The sequence below is a fragment of the Aricia agestis genome, chromosome 6 (genome assembly GCF_905147365.1).
Source record: "Aricia agestis chromosome 6, ilAriAges1.1, whole genome shotgun sequence".
Lineage (NCBI taxonomy): Eukaryota > Metazoa > Arthropoda > Insecta > Lepidoptera > Lycaenidae > Aricia > Aricia agestis.
The window spans coordinates 17769547-17790842 of record NC_056411.1 but is presented as its reverse complement, the minus strand read 5'-3'; the positions used below and the strand labels follow the sequence as shown (position 1 = coordinate 17790842).

The following is a 21296-nucleotide window of genomic DNA, read 5'->3' as shown; positions in this document are numbered from 1 at the left end:
CAGTAGAAATGAGTTTCGACATTAATGCTGGATTAACATGGGTGACTAAAGGAGTGAACACACTGAGACGGGCCGTGCCGGGGCTCATCGCAAAAATCCGTCTCCATACAATTTGTATGGAAGCGGAAATCCGCTGCGCCCCGACACAGTGTGCGATACGCGCATCCGCTTCCATACAAATTGTATGGAGGCGGATTTTTGCGATGAGCCCCGGCACGGCCCGTCTCAGTGTGCTCACTCCTTAAAGCCGCACGATATAGGCCGCACGGCGAAAATCGACCGTCTAAATGGCAATTCGACTACGCCGCATGCGGCTGGTGACTAAAATCGACCGTGCAAACGCTCAGTCGCAAGCGATCGCTTGCTGCAAATACATAGCGGAGATCTCGGGCGGCACAGGCGAATTTTGTAGAATATGTAAATGGGGTGGCGATTCGGCTTGGACAGGCAATTCGACTGGTAACGACTCGTTAGTCACCCGTGTAAATCGAGCATCAGCGCAACAGTACATATATATTTTCTGTGGCTGAGATGCCACAGCTTCCGTGACTTTTATTATGAAGCCAGAAGTCAGTATTGTATATCTGTGACCGATAGAAGCATACTTCACACCAAGCCCTCAATATTTACAGGATATGTAGTAAAACATGCGCAAAACTACGACGTAAGAACGCTTTTAAGCATCTGATGAATCTCTAATGTTGTACAGACAGACATTAAGGTTTTTGTGACACAAAATTTTTTGTACTTTGCATTTTATGTTTGTAATAACAAACAGAATAAAACCCTGTAAAAAAAGTTTTAAGATTATTAAAAAAAGCCTACATACAGTAAAATGCTTTAGTTTTGCGCATATTATGTAAACACTGACTAAAATTTGTTCACAGTTAAATTTACCTTTGCGTATTCATCCTTATCGGTATAAAGCTTTTATCAAAGGTAATATAACACTGAACTATTCTCCGATTCTGCTATTTAATACAGCTTCGATAAAGTTGATGTAACAAAATTGTATTACACGTACAAAAAAACAAATGTCAAAAGGCAGATTTTTAGAATTTAGATCAATCAAAAAGCAATTGAAATAGAATACCTTACTTCAATGTTTTCACGCTAAACGGCAGGACCAGCACAGAAACAAAAAGTTTTGTTGGACTTTTGAAAATGTTTCTGTCAATATGGTGTGTGCAACATATCGGATTGTTTACTATATATGCTAGTAGCGCCCTCTACTCCGACCTTCGCGTATATTCCCTATTGGTTTATTTCGTGAGCATATCATATTGTACTCTTATAATACTATTGCATCCAGTCCGTAACGAAGCTGCATTAAAGAATTAAAATGACAGAACCAGGTTCATATTGCACAAGGACACTTCACTGCAGACTCTTGAGATACTTCGCCTTCTTTTTTAATATATTCTTGACATCTTCTAGTATTTCTTGCACACCACTTTTTAACCTCTCCCCCACTGTACACTGGTAGTCTGTCAGTCCTAATTTCTCTAGTTCCTCTTGCAGAGTGGATTTGTACTCGTACACTGGCCAATCCTCGAATATTTCCTCCACGAAGGTGATAGTTTCCTGCACTTCGTCGTTCAATTTGTTCAGGAGTTCGGTCGTTTCGATCTGATCGGGCGACTGATTCGTTTTCTTTTTTGATTTCTTCGTGTTGGCCGGCGTGATGAGCTCGTTACAGACGCCCAACAGGAACGTAATGATGCCGATAAACTGAAAAAGAGTTTATTATATTAATATTTAACATTTATTGTTAAAATTAAAACGAATCTCAATTGAGCAAATAGGAATTTTATACTTATTAGTTATGAGTTATGACCCAGCAAAGTAACAAACGGCAGATTGTCGCAAGTGCACATTATTCAAATATAATATGGCTCACTTAAACATTTCACTAACCTCCAAATAATTCGCAAACATCTCAAACGCATCTCGCAACGTCCACGCGTCTTTAGCTCGTCCTACGCACGCGGTTAACGGGGCGCGCGTCGCAAGTAACGCGTCGCGGAGCGCTGCAGCGTGCGTGCGGACGCCGTCGGCCCCGCCCGCCGCCGCCCACACGAGCCGTAACGAGTGACCGTACAGCGTCGCGTACGGGATTTCAGATTGGACTAGACCTGGAAAGGGTAGTTTGATACTATATATAATAGTTTGGTACTATATACATACAAATTTTGTGATTCATAAATGCTAATGACAGAGATAACATAATCTACCTCTGATCACTTCAAATTAGAAAGGTGAAGTGGGTTTGAGGTGGGTGAGACCATGCTAGGCATAACTACACTGCAGCGAAGCTACGCAAAACCTCACGGCTAAAATATATTATTTGTAAGAAAGCTAAAAGTGTATACGTAGCGTAGGCCGTAGAAGCACTATGCTGCAACGGAACTACGCGATAAACATGTTCACAGTTTGTAGCGACACTCCGCTGCAGTGTGTGTGTCACGCAAAGTGTGATCTCGCCTTTACGGTTCAACTTTACGACCATATGAATTGGCCACTCATACGAATTTTGTTAATACCGTATATCCGCGACGGCAGCGGCGCGGTGGCCTTCAGCGGCGGCGGGGCGGTGTACCGCTCGGCGCACCGCCGCAGCGCGCCCTCCAGCGCCGCGACGCCCGCGCCGAGCTCCTCCCGCCGCGCCGCACGCGCCTCCCCCATACCCTCCGAACACTCGATACATAACGCTGGAATGTATAATTTGATACTATTTGATGATAAACCGTAAAGGTTAAGACAAAAGAAGGGGTAATGATTTTAGTAGTCTATTTTTTGTGCCCTTGTAGCTGCAAACTTTTAGTAAGTTAACATTTAGTAAGAATGTGTTGTTTTACAATTGGAGTTTAAAAAATATTAAAGCTCTTTATAGCCAAGATACAGGGTATAAGTATAATATGTATCAGGATTCCGGGTAAAAGAAACGACTCGGCCTTACAAAGTTGTAGGCAACAAGTTCTTAAAATAAACACAGTATTCAATTAATTACTATTATTGATCACAAAAATCATATACGGCATACCTATACACGACACCAGTCCATCCTTCAGTCTCAAATGCGCGACGTCCTCATCGAATGAGCGCGCCTTGGCGTCCGCGTCCGCACACTGCGGCGGCTCCCACGACACTATCGCCGCTAAATCCCTGTTTATTTATTTATTCTTTATGGTGACCAAAAGCATATGCATTAAAATTACAAGATAGTTCAAAGAATTTTGGGTGTGCATATTATATTAATATGCACACCCAACATTTTTTGAATTAATATTAGAAATATGCAAAATTACATAACATAGTGTTTAAAAACAATTTTAATTATAATATTGATTACTTTCATACGAATTATAAAATCGTTCATCGCTTATTGTTAATTTTACTGACTTTTTGTACCTTAGGCGCTATGTATGTAGAGTGTTTATAATATTTATAATAGGATGAATCTTGAGTAAGCTGAGGTCCACCAAAATATTATGATGGCAAAATAAGTTCTCATAGTCAGTGGAATGGCGCGGACTCTACGTACCTATTGTCAGTAGGGTGTGGCGGTAGTGGGGGCGGGGCGTGTAGCGGCGCGGGCGGGCCGGCGAGCAGGGGGAGGAGCGCCCGCTCGCGCGCCGCACTCGCGCCCCACCCGCACGCTTCCAGCCGCGCGCTCCAAGCCGACAGTTCGACGAGTTTCTCGAAAGTGCCGTATTTGTACGCGTAGGTGAGGTTCTCGACGCTCTGAAAATAGATTAATTGATAAGAAGTTAGGAAGTAAATAAAACGAATAGTATAACCCGAATATGTAATTCATGTTTTGACGCGGTTAACAATATACGTGTGTGCTTATTATCGCACTAATGGCTGCCCGAACACAGCAGCAATCAGCATCCCCCATCGAAAATATGTGAATCGACGGAGCGTTGACAAAGCATTGACGCTGCGACGACGCAACTTAACGGACCAACGACTAACTTACATCCTTGCCGTGGTGTCTATGGAAGGCGGCGGTGTCAGCGAGCAGGCGGAGCGCGCGCGCCGCGGCGAGTGCGGGCGCGAGGCGCGCGGCGTGCAGCCACCCCAGTGACACTAGCTGCACCTGCTTCAACTCTAACCGCACGTACGCGTGCGACGCGCATACCGCGTTACCTGTAACATAAATAATAATATTAAGCAAGTTTTTAACTAACTGTACAGCTGAATATGACAAATAGAGTCAAGAAATGCTCCAAAAAAAATAAAAATACTCCCATGTAGACGAGTCAATTAGATTGTATTTAACACTTATATTTAAAGGGAAGCGCAGGTAGGCAACACTACACTGCATTCATAATATGTAATTGTACACGCACATTATCATAATATTAATATGCGAACGAAAAACTTTGTAACCCTTTTTACGAAAAATGGGGAAACGTAGGTGCATGAAATTTTGCACAGTTATAGTTTATATGGTGAAGGAGTGCATCGAACTAATATTATTTTGAAATTATGCTTTTATCATATATATTTTTAACAAATAAAACATTACACACACTCCAACACACACACATGAGAAATGACAGATTTTTGAGTGACAAGCCTATACATACGAATTATACTCTTTTATTTATGGTTGAAGTCTGTTGACAGCAAGTTGACAAATTGAAAATGGATTAAAGTTTTTTTTATTGAATCTGAGATACTATTAGACAATGCTTACACGGCCCCAGAGACAAGAGTTGAAAAAAATATGATAAATTCAATATTTTTTACAAAATATAGGTACTTAGTAGTCCTAAATGTCGTTGAAACTAAAGTCGAATTTCGACCATTGGGCGATCTCTAGTAATATGTAATTACGCAATATGTAATTGTACGACACAAGTCGCGTCATTTCACTGCAGTGTACGCCTAGTGTGGTCTTACTTTAAGATGTTTTACGATTCAAACTTTCGGTTTCTTTAGCCGATTTTGGATGGGACATTAGTGACAATCTTTTATCTATGGCTTCACACTACTCACCTAAGATGTGATACAGCGACACGAGCATCAGCTTGGCGTGGAAGTTGGCGGGGGAGTGGTGCAGCACCAGCTCCAGCAGGCTCAGGGCTTCCACCACCGGAGTCACGCTCTGCTGTTGGGCCGCTGGAACATAAAATAAAATACTTTATTTTATTTTTAACAAGGATCAATATATTATCGAAATTTGGCCGGAAGGTTTAGTGGCTAAGCACACCGTGTCGAAGTTCCGCGGCGGAAGTTCGGCATGATCACGTCAGCAATGTCAAACGCATACAATATAACGCGACGGAATTTCGGTCTAGTGTGATATCGGTAATTTTTAAAATATATTACAGCGTTGCCAGACGTCTCGGTTTTGGCGGGACGTCCCGATTTTTTAATAAAAATAAATCCCACGCGGGACAGGCTCGGTCCCGCTTTTCGGGGAAAGCCCGAACGTACGTGTACGCTGAGAAAGAAATTAGAAAGGTGCGTACTGCGTAGTGAAGATAAGAGTGTGGAAGTTAGAGGGGTGGATTTTCTTTGGCTACTTTAGCTATTTATTGTCACGTAACGTTATTTTAACACAAATAAAAAGATAAAGATTCAAAAAACTTTTTAATTTTATATCTTTTTTACTTTGTCCCGCTTTTGAATGAAGAATAGTTTAGACACTAAGGGTTGACTCAGAGTTCAGACCGCAACGGGACGCGTAGTTATGTATATTTCTAAATTTATATGGATTTGACAGATTCGCAAGACGTTTCACAAATTTATGCCGCGCCGCGCCTCGCCTCGCCTCTCGCGTTGCGATCTGAATCAACCCTAAATTGCACCCTCGATTTTGGCGATTCGTAAGATACTTAAAAATAAAATATAGTAGAGGAAATATTTGTTTGAATATTAAAGAAATGTTGACCAAAGATCCATATTATCCATACTAATATTATCAATGCGAAAGTGTGTCTGTTAAGTCTTCACCCCCAAACTGCTGAACCAATTTAGCTGTTTGGCATGGAGATAGTTTGAGTCCCGGGAAATGACATAGGATAGTTTTTGTTGCGGAAAATGTACGGGTCCCGGGCGATAAATGAATTTTGGCACAACGGAGTTGCGGACGTCATCTAGTATTATCCTAAATGTCGAAGTGCATCTGTTTGTATGTCAAAATTAAACAGCTGATTTTAACGAAATTTGATGTGGAGATACCACAATAGACATAACTACCAGTAGTTCGACTGCAAAGAAACGGACAGGTTTCAATATCTGTCAAATTCGTCGGGTTTCACTAGGATTATGAACGGAATGTGCCTCGCGCTGGCTGATATAATTTATTTTTAAATATTTAAAATAAAGATTTCAAAATTGGATTCTGACAATTTTAATCGCATGTGCCAAAACACAAACAAAAATACGACCAAAGAGGAACACGTCCAGCGAATATGTCATAGTTTTAAATTCGAAGGTAACAATTTAACAACCCTAGCGACGATTTTCGTCATAATACGAGTACGTCAAATTAAAACATTTCAACATCAGCTCTAAGTCGGCATACTCTATAAATCTGTCTACTCAGGAGACACTTTGGCAGACGGGAAAGGAAAGTTTTTGTTGCGAAAAACTGTATGGTACTAGTGTGATAAATGAATGATGGCACAATGGAGTTGCGGGCATTATCTAGATTCTAGTACATTATATTACCTGCATAGAAATAATGATGTGAAGCGAGCACAGCATACTGGTCCGCCGAACAGAACTCTGTAGGGGTGGCGGTGACTAGACCCTTGTTGAGGCAGCGAAGGTAGTGCCGTCGGAGAGTATTTGCTATTGTCAAATTCTCCTCTAAGGTCCCCTCCGGAGAGGTGAGTCTCCAAGCTTGTAAACACGAGATGTGACGCTGGATGTCGTCTTGCTGAAAAATTTTAAATTCAAATTAAGAATAACCATTTTATAAGTATAGATTTTTTTTTGTAATTTTTAAAGTTTTTTATTTTTTAGGCTTATTTATTTACAATTATTGTAAAGTTATTTTTAAAGTTACAGAAAAAAGGGTAAGAAACTTACTGTATCAGGTTCACTATTCTCATCAAAGCCTAAACAAGTCAGGAAATCTCTACAATGCGCTTCTCTTTCCTTCTGAGGTATCATAACAAGGTACGGTTTTAAATCTGGCACAGCACACGGCTTGTTTGCAAATACCCTTAAATACTGAATACATAGAGCTACACCACTGCCCAATAATGAAGTTGGATCACCGTCAACCGACAAACGTTTCCACAACTCCAATCTAGCTAAATACGGACCTCGGAGAGTTCGTTTCGACGACATACTTTCGACTAGTTGGCAAATAAATTCGTGGCACTTCTCGGCAGTGTTGTCTGTGCTCTCGTCACCTTCATTGTCGGAATTATTAATTAATTCAAAAACAGAGTCAAAATACGGTAAATAATAGTCCCATCTATCTACATTATCCCAGAGCAGCTCTTTACAAAGTATGTTTAGACGTTTCCATTCACCTAGTTTTTTTAAAAAGGGTATGCTAGCTTGAGCCCTGGACCCGGGCACTAGTTGTGTGTATATTGGACCTTCAATGAACTTAAGAATATCTTGCCACTTCTCTTGCAATTCTAAAATCATTATGTATAAGCTTGCTTCCTGTTCTGCCTCCATTTTATTCTCCGATATAAAGTTATCAACCATCCGCTGTGCTAATGTAAGAAGAATACCTTTTTTTGTTGCATCCTCAGCAGTTTTAGCCTGTAAGTATTATGATGTTTTATGGACTTAATTATAAATAGCGATTTCTTTGTGCAGGGGAACAGTAGGTACATTTTACCTGGATCAAAACTAGCCTATGCCCTGACTCATGGCTCAAATTATCTTCATACCAAATATTATATCCCAATTGATTTAGAGAGAATGAAAAAGAACATACAGACAGACACTTTTATGATACTGACCATTTAATGAAATTTGTGAAACTACAAGCTATGAATTACAAATATAAAGTTTAGTAAGGAATCTTTTTTATGTACCAAAACGTAAGGAAAACTAACCTGTAACACAATGCTCATAACAGCCCAAAAATAGTAGGGATTTTTTGGTGCAAACTTATACAATGCCATCGCAGCTCGCTGCTGTGACCGGTAGTCACTGACTCTCACATACGACATGAATAAATGTGAATACAGCTCCTCACTAGTTGGCTCAACCTTCACTGCCGCTTCATACAGTGCACACACTTTGTTCACTGTAAAATTATAAGGTAAGGAGTTAATAAGGTAAGTTATTTATATTAGAAAATTAGAAGATCAAACCTCAGAGCTCAGCCTAATATTAAAACTTTGACACTAGCAATGGTTACTTATTAGACTAATCAATACAAGATTTGTAGATAATGTTTGTAATGCTGGGACATTATTGAATTACTTACATTGCTGGGACTCCCTATAAGTAATAGTCATGGCCTGCAGGGTCGTATCGTCACTCGGCTTCTCCTCAGAAAGAGCGTCTAGCACGACATAGGCCTCCTGTGCCTTTCCTAACCTAAACATAGCTAGAGCCTTCAACGCCCGAGCAGCTTGCAGAGTCGGAGTTTTCTTAAGTACTTTTTCTGCTTCTTGCAATGCCTTTTTGTTATTTCCATTGTCGAGCCAATCTGAAGACAATATATTAGATTAGCGATGCAGTAATCGGCAAGCAAAACTAGCTTAATTATTTGCAAGCAATACTACCGTATATCGGGCGTAGTCTGCGTTCAACAACGGCACCGTCATGTATACGCTGAGGCCGCACTGCCATTTTTCATTTAAATTATGTATTTTAATAAAAATTTAAGCTCTTTAGAGGCTTTCTGCGATTTTTGCAGCACGTTTGTTTTGAGATTGTCTATGGCAGAATTGATAGCTGTCACTTTGACGTTGACATCATTATTTTTTTATAAGTACCTAAGGGTAAAAAGGCCCATTCACGGTAGGACTGCACGGTGTTACCGGCCGGAAACACTGAGTGTGAACCAATCAGTGAGGTCCATTCACTGCAGGACTGCCGTGCAGTCCTGCCGTGAATGGGCCCTTTAAGGATATATCATTGAGATACTATAATACTTTATCTATGGGATATTTAGCAGGGGTTCCCAAACTTTTTTTGTCTACCACCCACTTTGCCCACGCAGTGAGCCCCAATCTTTAGGTACCTACTTACATGAAATTTCGAAAGTATGAATTTTTAAACTGGACCGTAACCAGCGTCGTGGTTACGGTTGTAAGTAATTGTAACCAGAGTTTAATATGTTGTAACTGGTTGGTTGGTAGTCGGTACTCGGTACCAGTTAGGTACCGAGTACCGACTACCGGGTAAGTTGAATAAATAATTATCAAAACTGATAATTATTAGTTGACTAAATAAATTTTAATGAAAACAAATAGAACAATGCAACGCGGATCTCGTATGTAAAAAGTGAAACAAAAGATACGAAAAACCATTTACATAAAAGAGACAGTTCTATTTTTAAACGTCGAATCGTATCGCTGTCTCTTTCTTTGCCTGAGCAATGACGAAAATTCGATTTTTTCCAGATTGTTCGAAAAAATAATTGAAAATGTAAATAATCGAGGTATTTATTGCAATCAAGACATGTGGTAAGAGATTCCATGTGTTTTGTTTACTTTCGAGTCTTAATTGGTACATTTTCGATATGTACACGAACGACGTCATTTTCAATTTATTTAGGTAAGACAAGACGCAGCACGTTCGTGACTGCGCTCGATGAAGACTAAACAACAGACGGCCCAATTGGGCCGTATTTGAATCTTCACAACGCGCGCGGTAGTATCTTAAATATCTGCTTTCAGTTTTTCATCATTGTTTTTGGGTCTGTTGTAGACTGCAGTAGTAACGCAGTTTTATTTTTGTACGGTAAGTACTTAAAATGTTTCCAGCGTTCTGATTTCGGTATTAATATTATCATAATTTTCTTATAATTCGCCCCTACGTAATAATAAAAGTTTTTCTTCATTGCAGTAGCAAACCAAGAAAATTATGGCGTATGAATGAATGGTGATAAGATAAATTGTATTGCCCTCCTCACTGGAATTTGATAAGAAACAATAGAAATAAAACAGTATTTTCGTAACATTTTATTTTAAAACATAAAAATAATTTACAAGGCGTATTTATACCTTAATTCTAATAATTATTGTTCATGTCCTTGTTTTAAATATACGTACAGTCAGCATATTAATATTCTGTACTTTTACATGCCAGGGGACATCCCTAACTTTGTTGTCAACTATTGAAATATAAAATTATATTTAAAAAATAGCGTTAATTAGAAAACTAGAATGCCCCTGACTAATATGGCCACTATACCGTAAATTTCAGTTGTAATACGTACTTAAGAGGAGTCCACACCGCCCTTTTCTCCATACAAACGTTGTCCCCTGTTTCCTCCCTGGATAATGCTAGTAGAGTTAAAATTTTTCCTGAATATCTACGGCCACAAATACAATATCCCTTTGTTTTCTTTTTTTTCATAATTTAATTATTAAATAAGATATGAACGTTCAAAAACCCAAAAAATTGGCCAGATTTTCAGCTGTGTTCAAACATCCAGAAAACAGATTTGGCTAGATTTTCTAAAAAAAAAAAGTAACAGGAACATAGCTCAAGCCTTACTTTAATCTTTAATGAAAAAAGTACTTAAATCGGTTAAGTTTTGGAGAAGGAATCAGGGGACAACGAATCGTTGATTTTCTGCAGTTGTCTCTATCGCGTTCTGCGTTATAGGCTTGAGGTAAGGGAGACAGCTATAGATATTACACGTCCTTTCTTTTAATTTCTCTAGCCTCTGGTGGTGTATCCTCTTAAAAGTATGTGCCACATGCGTACTAAACCTAGCAATAACTTAATGTACTACTAACAATACATTATTATTTATTAATTAATAAATATCAATCAAATATACAGTAACTTTTTAACTTATTGGTTACCTTTAAATCTTATCATCGAATATTAATATGCTGACGGTAGATATATGGGGTGTGTCGTTTTCGGTATATTCGTTTGTTTGGTAATTATGGTTCTCGAATCTCGAACTTAACAACATTTTTAACACTGTTCAAAATAAGCAGTTTTTTATAAATATTAAATAGTATAGGTACTTATAGATTGGTAAATAGTGGGAACTTTTCTTAAACAAGGGGAGACTTAAGTCTTATTATTATAACTAAGCTTACTGACTAACATTTTAACTTAAAACTTAAGACGTATTTTTACATGTCGTGTTATTAGGAAATCGGGAATTTGATAAAATTATTCCAGCTTCAGACTAGAAGACTATAATATTGTCTATGGTCAGCGCATAGTCCCGTCGTGGATTGTAAAAATCACTCGAACGTCCTAAGGCTGTTAAGTCCTCGTAGGTAAGTACACCAAATTACACGCAAAAATACACAAAAGTTACCTAAATATCACGTTTCAAGGCAGTGGACGTTTCGTATCCTAATTCTGACTTCCGTTACTTCGTTCTCAGGTCGACCGTCTCGAATCCCGTCTCGGAAATCAGTTTAGGCGCGGAGATCTCGGGCGGATTCTCTCGGGAGAGAGACATCTTTTTGTGGCGGGGCGGGGGCACCGGCGCGGGCGGGGGCACCTTCTTCCTCAGGAGGTTCTTAATCCTCATGCCGCCGCGGTAGTAGTACAGGTAGACCGCAGCCAGGACCGCGAGGGCGAGCAGCAGCGACACGATCGCAATGACGATGCCGTACACCGAGCTGCCCGTGGACTCGGTCTCCGCGGGAGTGGGCACAGTGGGCCTCCTGCTCGGCGGGACGTAGGACGGGCGCGGGCGGCGCGTCGTCGTGTGCTCGTCGGAGATGGAGATGTCGGCGCAGGAGCGGAACTCCTCCTGCGGGCCGCAGCCGACGGCGCCGGTGCCGTTCCCGCACTCGCCCCAGTTGTTGCCGGCGACGTACTGCCACTGGAAAACGCAGTGCACGCACTCCAGGCCCTCGGGCAGCCGGTATCTCATCTCATAGGTGACGCTGCCGTTCTTCGGGTAGAACTTCGTGGCCTCGCTGCCCTCGAGTTTCAGCACGTGCTTGCTCATGCACTCCTCGTCGGTCTGGCTGGGGTTATCGCAGACCTTGAACTCGAACCAGCCCATGTGGCTGGCGGTGAGCTGGACCTTCACGGTAATGACGTCGCCCGGCGCGTACTTGCGCACTATCACACCCTTGTAGAAGGTGCCGCCGATCTCGTGCGGGCGCGGCTTGGGCGCGTCCCAGGCGTCGCCGCAGACGCCGCACTTGCCGCCGTTGCGCCTCCACTGGCGCGTGAAGCCGCCGCAGTAGAGCTCGTGGTCGTTGTAGTTGTGGGGGGTGTCGAAGCCGTAGCGCCAAGCGGAGGCGCGGGAGGGGGGCTCGATGAGCCGCCCGTGGCCGAGCGCCTGCCCCGCGCACAGCACCAGCGCCAGCCCGCACCACACGAGCTGGAAACGAGAGAGAAAATAATTACTTGGGGTTTTGTAGCGAATTTCAAATGGAGGTTGTAGTTTCATAAGATGAAATGATTTACGATGAGTAAGAGAGAGCGAGTAGGTACCAAGCGCGGTCTTAGACGAGGGGAATCATCCCGACATGACCCTCTTTAAAATCTAAGTACATTCGTAAATCTTTTGTCGATGTAGATGGAAGAGTAGTGACTAGTGAGTACGAGGAGAGTACTTAGAAACTTTTTGACGTGGAAGAGCCGTGCTTCGGCATGAATGGGCCGGCTCGACCGGAGAAATACCACGTTCTCACAGAAAACCGGCGTGATACAGCGCTTGCGCTGTGTTTTGCCGAGTGAGTGAGTTTACCGGAGGCCCATTCCCCTACCCTATTCCCTTCCCTAGTCCCTACCCTCCATTATTCCTTTCCCTTCCCATCCCTACCCTCCCCTATTACTCTAGTCTATTCCCTCTTAAAAGGCCGGCAACACACCTGCAGCTCTTCTGATGATCCGTCTTATTGTATACCTAATTGTTATGTATATCTATTAAAATGTTCCTAGAAGAATCATCTTCAGTCTTCTATTGCATAAAATAGTAATCTCGATCAGCTGGTAAGAAAATTATGTCTTTAGTTATTTCTGTGGTGTAAAATTGATTTTCTTGACCGTGAAACGTCCGACCCAGTTGGGGAGAAAGCCACAGGTTAATAATTACAGTTGAATAATTTATGTAATACTGTTGAAACTAGAACAAAAGAAGATTCAGTAGGCCATATGAAAAATATTGCCGGAAAAAAGTAACACCAACAAAAACCATGTCGTTAACGATCCTCAGCAGGGCCCCCGTAAGGGCTACTGGCGCCTGTGTGCAAAAAAAGGATTTTGGCACCCCTTTTAGGCAAATTTTTTGGGTCCTTGGTCTTGGCGCCCCTAAAGATGGCGATTTGGCGCCCCTAGAGGATGGCGCCCGTGTGCATTGCACACATTGCAGTTTGCACATATGGTAGCGGGGGCCCTGATCCTCAGGACGTGTCACCTGGTAAACGTTAGGAAAAAAGTAGATTTTTTAAAATTATCTGACTCAAAAAAAGAGGTTCGCATTTTATTTTCTAATTAAAGATCACTTAATACATCCTTTGTCCGTTGTCAACCTATTTTATAAAACTAGACAAAATAAAAATTCTAACGCATCCTCATTCGTGATGATAAAGATATGAGTCATGATTGTAGTGATCTAGACTCTAGTCACAGTATAGCAATCATATTGCTATACTGTGCTCTAGTCCTCAGCATTAATTAGGTACGTACATGGCAGTGCCGAATTCATATTTTACTAGCTGTTGCCCGCGACTTCGTCCGCGTTAGCATAGAATATAATAGAATAGAAAATACTTTATTTGTACAACTTAAAACTAAACTTAAACTTAAAAAACACAATAGAGGAAAAATATGTACAAATAGGCGGTCTTACTGCTAGCAGCAGTTTCTGCCAGACAACCTTTAGCATAGTAGATCACATCCCAAGTATTATTTATTGTACAAAAATATTCAATATACAGAATTGACTTTCCTACGATTTTATTATTTAAAGATTTTTCGCGCGGTTTTGCTTGCGTAATTTAGGAATTTCATGCAACCGTACATTTTTCCGCAAAAAATAGCCTTTGTTCCTTCACGTGGTCTATTATTCATGTTTGCCAAATAACATAAAAATTGCTCCAGTAGTTCTTAAGATAATAAGCAATTTCAAATAATTTTCCTCCGTTTTTTCCACATTTTCCTCTATTTCTTAGCTCCTATTAGTCTTAGCATGATAAAATATAGCCTATAACCTTCCTCGATAAATGAACTATCTAACACTGAAAGAATTTTTCAAATCGGTCCAGTAGTTCCTGAGATTAGCGCGTTCAAATAAGCCCTTTCATATATTTTCCCAAGTTTTTTTCCACATTGTCCTCCATTTCTTAGCTCCTATTAGTCTCAGCAAGATAAAATATAACCTATAGTCTTTCTCGATAAATGGGCTATCTAACACTGAAAGAATTTTTTAAATCGGACCAGTAGTTCCTGAGATTAGCGCGTTCAAACAAACAAACAAACTCTGCAGAATTATAATATTAGTATAGATATAGATATTATGAGAGCAGCAACTTTATTTCCGTCGCCCCATGTACGTACCTAATCTATATAATAGTAGGGCCTCCTAAGACGCTGCCGCCCCCTAGGCCGTGGCCTATAACGGCCTATTAATAAATCCGGCTGCTACATGGTAGATAATATTGTTTTAGAAATTGAAGAATCAGAAAAAAATCTTTTAAGTTACAATAGAAAGTTTAATCAAGGTGTACCTACAACATATTATTAGATGTATTTATGTAACCTAAAATGCAGTAAGAAGTAGGAGACTTATATGTGAAGGAGTCATGACTCATAAGTAAAAAAAGAATGTTATTTTATCTCTTCCCTCCTAAATACAGATAAGATTTATGTAAAATAGGTACGTAATTAACCGACTCCCAAAAAGGCGCTTATTATATTTCCTTCGATTCCGCTGCCCAAGCTCTACGCCTACTCTACCTTGTTGTAAAGGTGTAACAGTAAACTTCAAACCCGTTACAATTATATTAGTAAAGGTTAAAGTTTACATATTTTCGTGTTTCGAGCCAGTTACAGTACCCTTATCTTATATCCAGGGCCCCCGTAACGGCTATTGGCGCCTGTGTGCAAAAATGATTTTGGCGCCCCTTAAGGCAAGTTTTTTCTGTTTATTTTTTATGGTAGGTAGGTGAAATAAAGCAAACAAAAATCGACCAAGTGCGAGTCCTTGGGGCTTTGGTTTTGGCGCCCCTAAAAGGATGGCGGTTTGGCGCCCCTAGAGGATGGCGCCCGTGTGCATTGCACACATTGCACATATGGTAGCGGGGTCCTGCTTATATCTTATTGTTTCTGACGTCTTACATAACTTATTTGCATAAATATTTCTTTGTATTTTTTGTTTGTGGAAAAACTGCTACTGAAAGACAAAAGATTCAGTGCCTTAAGGGCCTTATGACACTGGCGATTAGCGAGCGATTTGAAAGCGACGCGACTGCTTATATGGCACTAAGTGCCAGTTTTCAGAATGGCACAGAGAGCGTTTTACCTTTCAGGTTTTGATATTCCCTTTCTATGTAAGATTGGCATGACTCATATTGTTTTCCTTAAGAAATCAGACAGTATTGTATGCCCCCGCTTTCCACTAGAGCGTTTTCACGTGGGAAAATATATTTTCCACGCTTTTCTTTAAAGAAAAATCTAAGCACACGCCAAGCAAACGTAATAATATACTTACCTAATAATATAATATTCTTCATTATGTAATACGTATATAGATATCAGATAGGCACACGGTAGTGCGTGATGCCAATTTCTTTAGATATTATACAAACATGATAATCCTACAATACTTTTTAATTGGAACAAATTATGTAAATGAATTAATTACGAGGTATAGTTATTTACGTTATATTTAGTGTTTCTTATAATAATTATTGTATTATTTAAAAATGCATGTTACCGAATGTGGATAGTATGGTTTCTTCGGAAGTAAGATTCGATAGTTTCTTTTTTTAGGGTTCCGTAATCCACACCCAAAGGATAAAAACGAGACCCTATTACCTACTAATATATATTCTGTGCTATTACTAAGATTTCGATGTCTGTTTGTCCGTCTCCAGGCTGTAACTCAAGAACCGCTATAGCTAGACTTCTGAAATTATTACAGAGTGTGTATATCTGTTGCCGCTATAAAAACAAATACTAAAAAACAAAATAAAATTAATATTTGAGGGGGGCTACCATACAATAAACGTGATTTTTTTGCATTTGTTTGCTTGATATCAATAACGATAACAGGCACTTGAAATATTCATGAAATAAGTAAGTACTCAATTTTATTTGTAAGTAGGTACTTTAATTATTTATAAGTAAGTACATAAAATTTATATAAATGAAATAATTAAGCGGGCTCCCATACAAAAAACACAATTTTAGCCTATTTTTGCTCTACTGTGGTACGCGACCTTCGTGTCGTATACCTTCGTGCGCGAGTCCAACTCACACTTGGCCGGTTTTTTTTATTAATAGTCACTAAGTAGCTTTAAACGAATGACGTCTCTTTGAGAATTCTTGGGTCAACAAACAACGTAGGTAGACTAGATTTTGGCATTTATGCAAAATATATTATGAAGATACTACACGTTTTTGCGTTTTTACTATAAACCGCTGACCTTATACGGCGACCGGATTTTATGTGAATTAATTAATTATACGAACGAATGTGCCCATTTTGGTTAAACTAGTTTTTCTATAACGCCGGGAAACTATAACCATTTTCCTTTTGATATTATATTATTTTCTTAGATATGTTCTAAACGTGTAGCTTCCTTATATAGTTTTATGCTCTTGTTTCAATCCGGCATGTATCATGGCTATCCCATAATTGATAAGAATTCTACATTGGCAGCTTTCATTATTTTATTGCCCTGGAGTTCAAGTAAAGTGGGGCTGATACCTAGTCACAGTTGCAGTAAGCTGATGTATGCGAGTTTTTGTCACTATTGGGTTTGAAGAAGTTATATACTTCTACTCTCTGACTATAAAATTACATGGACATTGAAATAGATATAATTGCCAGTAGTGTCTCCATCGGTGTCATAAAAATTGAACTTCAAACTTGGTTAACTTTCGGAGGCCAGTAGCAACAAAAATTCGCAGCGAACACCTAGTTTAGTAACTATGTATATATTTTAATAAAATATACGTCATGTGAAGGACTATTTAACAACGTCGAACAAAAGGTGTTGCAAGTAGGCAACTCGATCTCGTTGCAACGTGAACTTATTTGGAAACATTCAATGGCGGGGCGTGAAATTCAGCTGCGAATTTACAAGGTAATATTTAGGAAGAATAAATATTTCTTATAATTAAACTAAGGATTAACTGCTGTCAAATTTATTTAAAAAACGGCCAAGTGCATGTCGGGCTACCCGTAATATAGGGTTCCGTTATCCATAGAACCGCTTAGCTGGTACTTGGTAGAAGCCGGCTCGGCCTATCTAAGGTCTATCTAGCAATCTAAGGTCGGTATAAATAGTCAGTACTCAAGATGCAACTCGGTCTCAAGACAAGGTTCAGGCTCTGTGATTTGTTGGCTGTCAAAATTTGGACCAATCCTATGATTAAAGCTAAGAAATTAAAGACTCAAGATGCATCTCGGTCTCAAGGCGCGGTTCGGCTCTATAGCAGAACCGCGTCTTGAGACCGAAATGCATCTTGAGTACTGACTATTTATACCGGCCTAAAACATAATATCCAATACGGTTTTTTACTTTAACGCGGCGCCACCTTAAATAAATAGCTTGCATGGTTTACGAGATAAGCGTGTACAAATATAGTGACATACATTTTTTATGACATATCGAGATTATGTATCTAGCTAGTTAAAAGTAGTTAATATCTAATAGTCTTTGTTTAACAGTTCCCACGGTGATTGAGGCTAATTAATAATAGAATTTGAAACAGGCGATGTCAGATAATGATTGCATGAGATTTTACAACGACATTATCGGAGTTTTATAATATTAATTATTAAATGTTAAATTATTTTAACTAAGCGACGGTAATGTAATAAAAAAAAACCTGTCGAGAAAAAAAAATTCACGGCAGGCCGCCTTGCCGTCCGCCGGCTTATGCAGGATAGTGAATGGTGTGTGACACCATCCACAAGCCGGCGGACGGCACGGATGCAGGATAGTGAATGGGCCACTTAAAAGCGACATCATTAAATAGTTTTTAATTTTTTTATACATATTTAACAGGATACACCAGGGGCGAGAGAAATTGAAAATAGGTATTTGAAAATGTATTGCTGCCCCACCAATCTCTCACCACCACCACCAGTCTCCCACCGCAGAGCGTGATAGAGACAATACGAAAAAAAAATCTAATAAAGGAACAGAAAATCATCGATTCGTTGTCCGCTGATTCCTTCTTCAAAACTTAACCGATTTAAACGTACGTTTTTCATTAAGAATTAAAGCAAGGCTTGAACTGTGTTCCTATGTTTTATTTTTTTTGTATATTCTACCCAGTTTTGTTTTCTGGGTGTTTGAACACAGAGGAAAATCTGGCCATTTTTTTGGATTTTTGGACGTTCTTATCTTTTTTAATAATAAAATTATGAAAAAAAAGAAAACATAGGGACATGCTAATAGTGGCCATAGATATTCAGGAAAAAAATCATAACTCTACCGGCATTATCCAGGGAGGAAACAGGGGACATCGTTTGTATGGAGAAACGGCGGTGTGGACTCCTCTTAAATTCATTACTAAATTGGCCACTTAACGGACTCAAGATACCTAAGGGCAACAATTTCACAAAACAATACTCTCGTAAGATAATACAGCTTAGTTGTAGTTATTACAGGTTCGTAGTACAGATCTATTATCGGAAAAATCGACATTAGTTTCCCCTGCACGAGAGCACGATCAGCTGTTTGAAGCACGGACCGACGACCGCACTCGCATACAAATTATATACGCGAAGGGAATATACATGAAAGTGAAATTTTGTTCCGCGCTTAGCGGCTTTGGCCTTTTACGTAGATATGTAATTACAGTGGAAAACATTACTGTTCATTATTTTTCTAAAGTTTATTTATGCAAAGGTATCTTAGCTTAAGTATAGCAAGAAATTAATTTTAGTAAGCTATGCAATTAACATCACAATTCACAATATACATTTATTAAGAGATCACAATAATATAGTTTTAAGGACTTCCAAAATAACCTATTTTGGGTTAATCGCTTTGAAGAACGAATGACGAATCTCTACCTAGAGATTCGTTCTTCAAAATATCAGATTTACCTACCAGAAGAATAATTCTTCTTAATTCTTATTGTACTGTTTTGTATACTTGGCCGCGCTTTGATTATTGTACAGTTAGGCACAGGAACCTCACGCCATAGCCCAATATCCATATGATAATCAAAAGTGTTCGAATTTGCGTATCGCAATTCGCAAATTCCGCCTTTTATTGTAATTTCAAAACGTAGGCGACAAAATTATAAGCCGGAACACACGGCATCATTAACATTTGAACTAATATCGCCATTAAACCTGTCCCGATATGAAATTTACATAAATATTCCAAAACTATTCGCCATTTTGTCGAAACAGGATTTTCGTTTTGGTCAAAACAAAAACCGAGGAGTCCTATATACTTACTTACTTAAAAGTTTTTTCAATCGACAATCTTTAACATAAGTTCATATTTTATATTATTTTTATTTGCAGGTAGAAGAAACTGGTTATTTACATAATAATTAAGGACATTGAATTAATTATTGTACTGAATTAACGGTATTTTGCAAGCGGTTTCGTAACAATTCAATTAAAAAATTGTCCCGTTGTACTTATTCGAAAGTATTTGTAATTTAGTGCAATACACGAATTATTATTTAGTACCAATTATTGTTATTATTTAAATATTTTATAATTTGATGGTGACAGAATATTTTTGTAGAGCGCTATTAAAGATTTCAACGCGTCGCGCATCATACTGTGACATTGGCAGATTATTCTTTAGTCTTTACTTGGGACAACTTGGCACTACTAATATATATTGTCATGGGCGTACCCAGGTTCTGGGACAGGGGGAGGGCAAATTACCCAGGTTCTGGGCCAGGGGGGGGGCGGCAAATCAGATTTTTTATAAGCTAGGTGTTTATAAAAAATTAATAATTTTTAGTTGTAAAAATATTGTAAATACTTTTTACCTATTGCAAACAAACGGCAAAAATTCGTTTTATTCTTTTTAATTTTTATCGATGACAGTACTAGATAATATACTTAGTAGGGACGTCAACATGATCTGCCCCCCCCCCCCCACCCCCTCGGTACGCCCATGTATTCTGTGGTACAACTAAGTAATATAATATACTTATTCTGTGTCTTTACTATCAAAATTCAAATCCTAAGTTAGATCATAGAGAAATTTGATACAGCAGCTGGCGCCAGTACAACTGGACAACTGCTACTGGAATCTGTATCAGCATTGTCAATAATTTTCAATCCAGTCGAGAGTCCACTTGTTATAATATTATATTATACTTACATGTAAATCAGCACTTATGGCCGGTTTATTTTATTCCAATCCAGTGCTGGATTGCTACTGGAATAATGTAAACGGACACTGGATTGGATCACTGGATTACAATTATGTAAACCAGTCATTAATATAAGCTGTCTTAGCTTATATTAATGACTGGTTAACTGTTTTAAATCTTCCTATTCCCAACTTTATAATACTTATAAAAAAGTACATACTTTCTAATAACTTTCTACAAAATGTTGATTAATGTTCTGAACCTTCTGTCATTTATTTATTATAGTTTTATCTAATAATAATTTATGATGCTTATTTTAAATATTGATGATGTTTAAAGGATCTCAACTTTCGCATGTTACCTAAGCCGTTACTTACCTTAAATTTTTTACTAAAATATTTTAAAATATACTTAATTTTAATAACTCAGGAGTCAGGCATTTCATAATTCATATATTATTTAACAATAAATAGTATACAAATAATACCGAAGGTAGAGACTAAAGATAGGTACGTTTTTCTATGAAATAAGGTGGCAAACGAGCAAACGGGTCACCTGATGGGAAGCAACTTCCGTGATCCGTCGCCCATGGACACTCGCAGCATCAGAAGAGCTGCAGGTGCGTTGCCGGCCTTTTAAGAGGGAATAGGGTAATAGGGGATTGGGCCTCC

The 21296-nt window shown here is 39.2% G+C and overlaps 2 protein-coding genes across 2 annotated transcripts in view; both read right to left on the bottom strand.

The window, feature by feature from the left end:
• Positions 1–320: 320 nt before the first annotated feature.
• Positions 321–8867, bottom strand: LOC121728001 (phagocyte signaling-impaired protein). The gene is made up of 12 exons (XM_042116091.1): positions 8721–8867; positions 8420–8644; positions 8043–8236; positions 7051–7743; positions 6688–6898; positions 5008–5130; positions 3983–4152; positions 3545–3744; positions 3044–3165; positions 2544–2711; positions 1918–2135; positions 321–1731 (listed from the first exon to the last, which is right to left on the bottom strand). Exons 1-12 carry the CDS (start codon positions 8785–8787, stop codon positions 1378–1380), a joined length of 2745 nt encoding a protein of 914 aa, XP_041972025.1. The 5' UTR covers positions 8788–8867; the 3' UTR covers positions 321–1377.
• Positions 8868–11478: 2611 nt separating this feature from the next.
• The window catches only part of LOC121728004, a 29333-nt gene continuing 19515 nt past the window's right edge, over positions 11479–21296 (bottom strand). Inside the window, exon 2 of the mRNA XM_042116094.1 lies at positions 11479–12475. Within this exon, the coding sequence (XP_041972028.1) occupies positions 11504–12475 (972 nt within the window). The 3' untranslated portion in view covers positions 11479–11503. The remainder of the gene's footprint in view (positions 12476–21296) is intronic.

Excerpts from the sequence above, each read along its gene's own strand:
- LOC121728001 (XM_042116091.1), bottom strand. The coding sequence starts at position 8,787 with ATGGCAGTGCGGCCTCAGCGTATACATGACGGTGCCGTTGTTGAACGC. Across the intron at positions 8,237-8,419 it reads TTATAGGGAGTCCCAGCAAT|TGAACAAAGTGTGTGCACTG; the intron begins GTAAGTAATTCA and ends ATAATTTTACAG. Across the intron at positions 5,131-6,687 it reads ACATCATTATTTCTATGCAG|CGGCCCAACAGCAGAGCGTG; the intron begins GTAATATAATGT and ends TTTATGTTCCAG.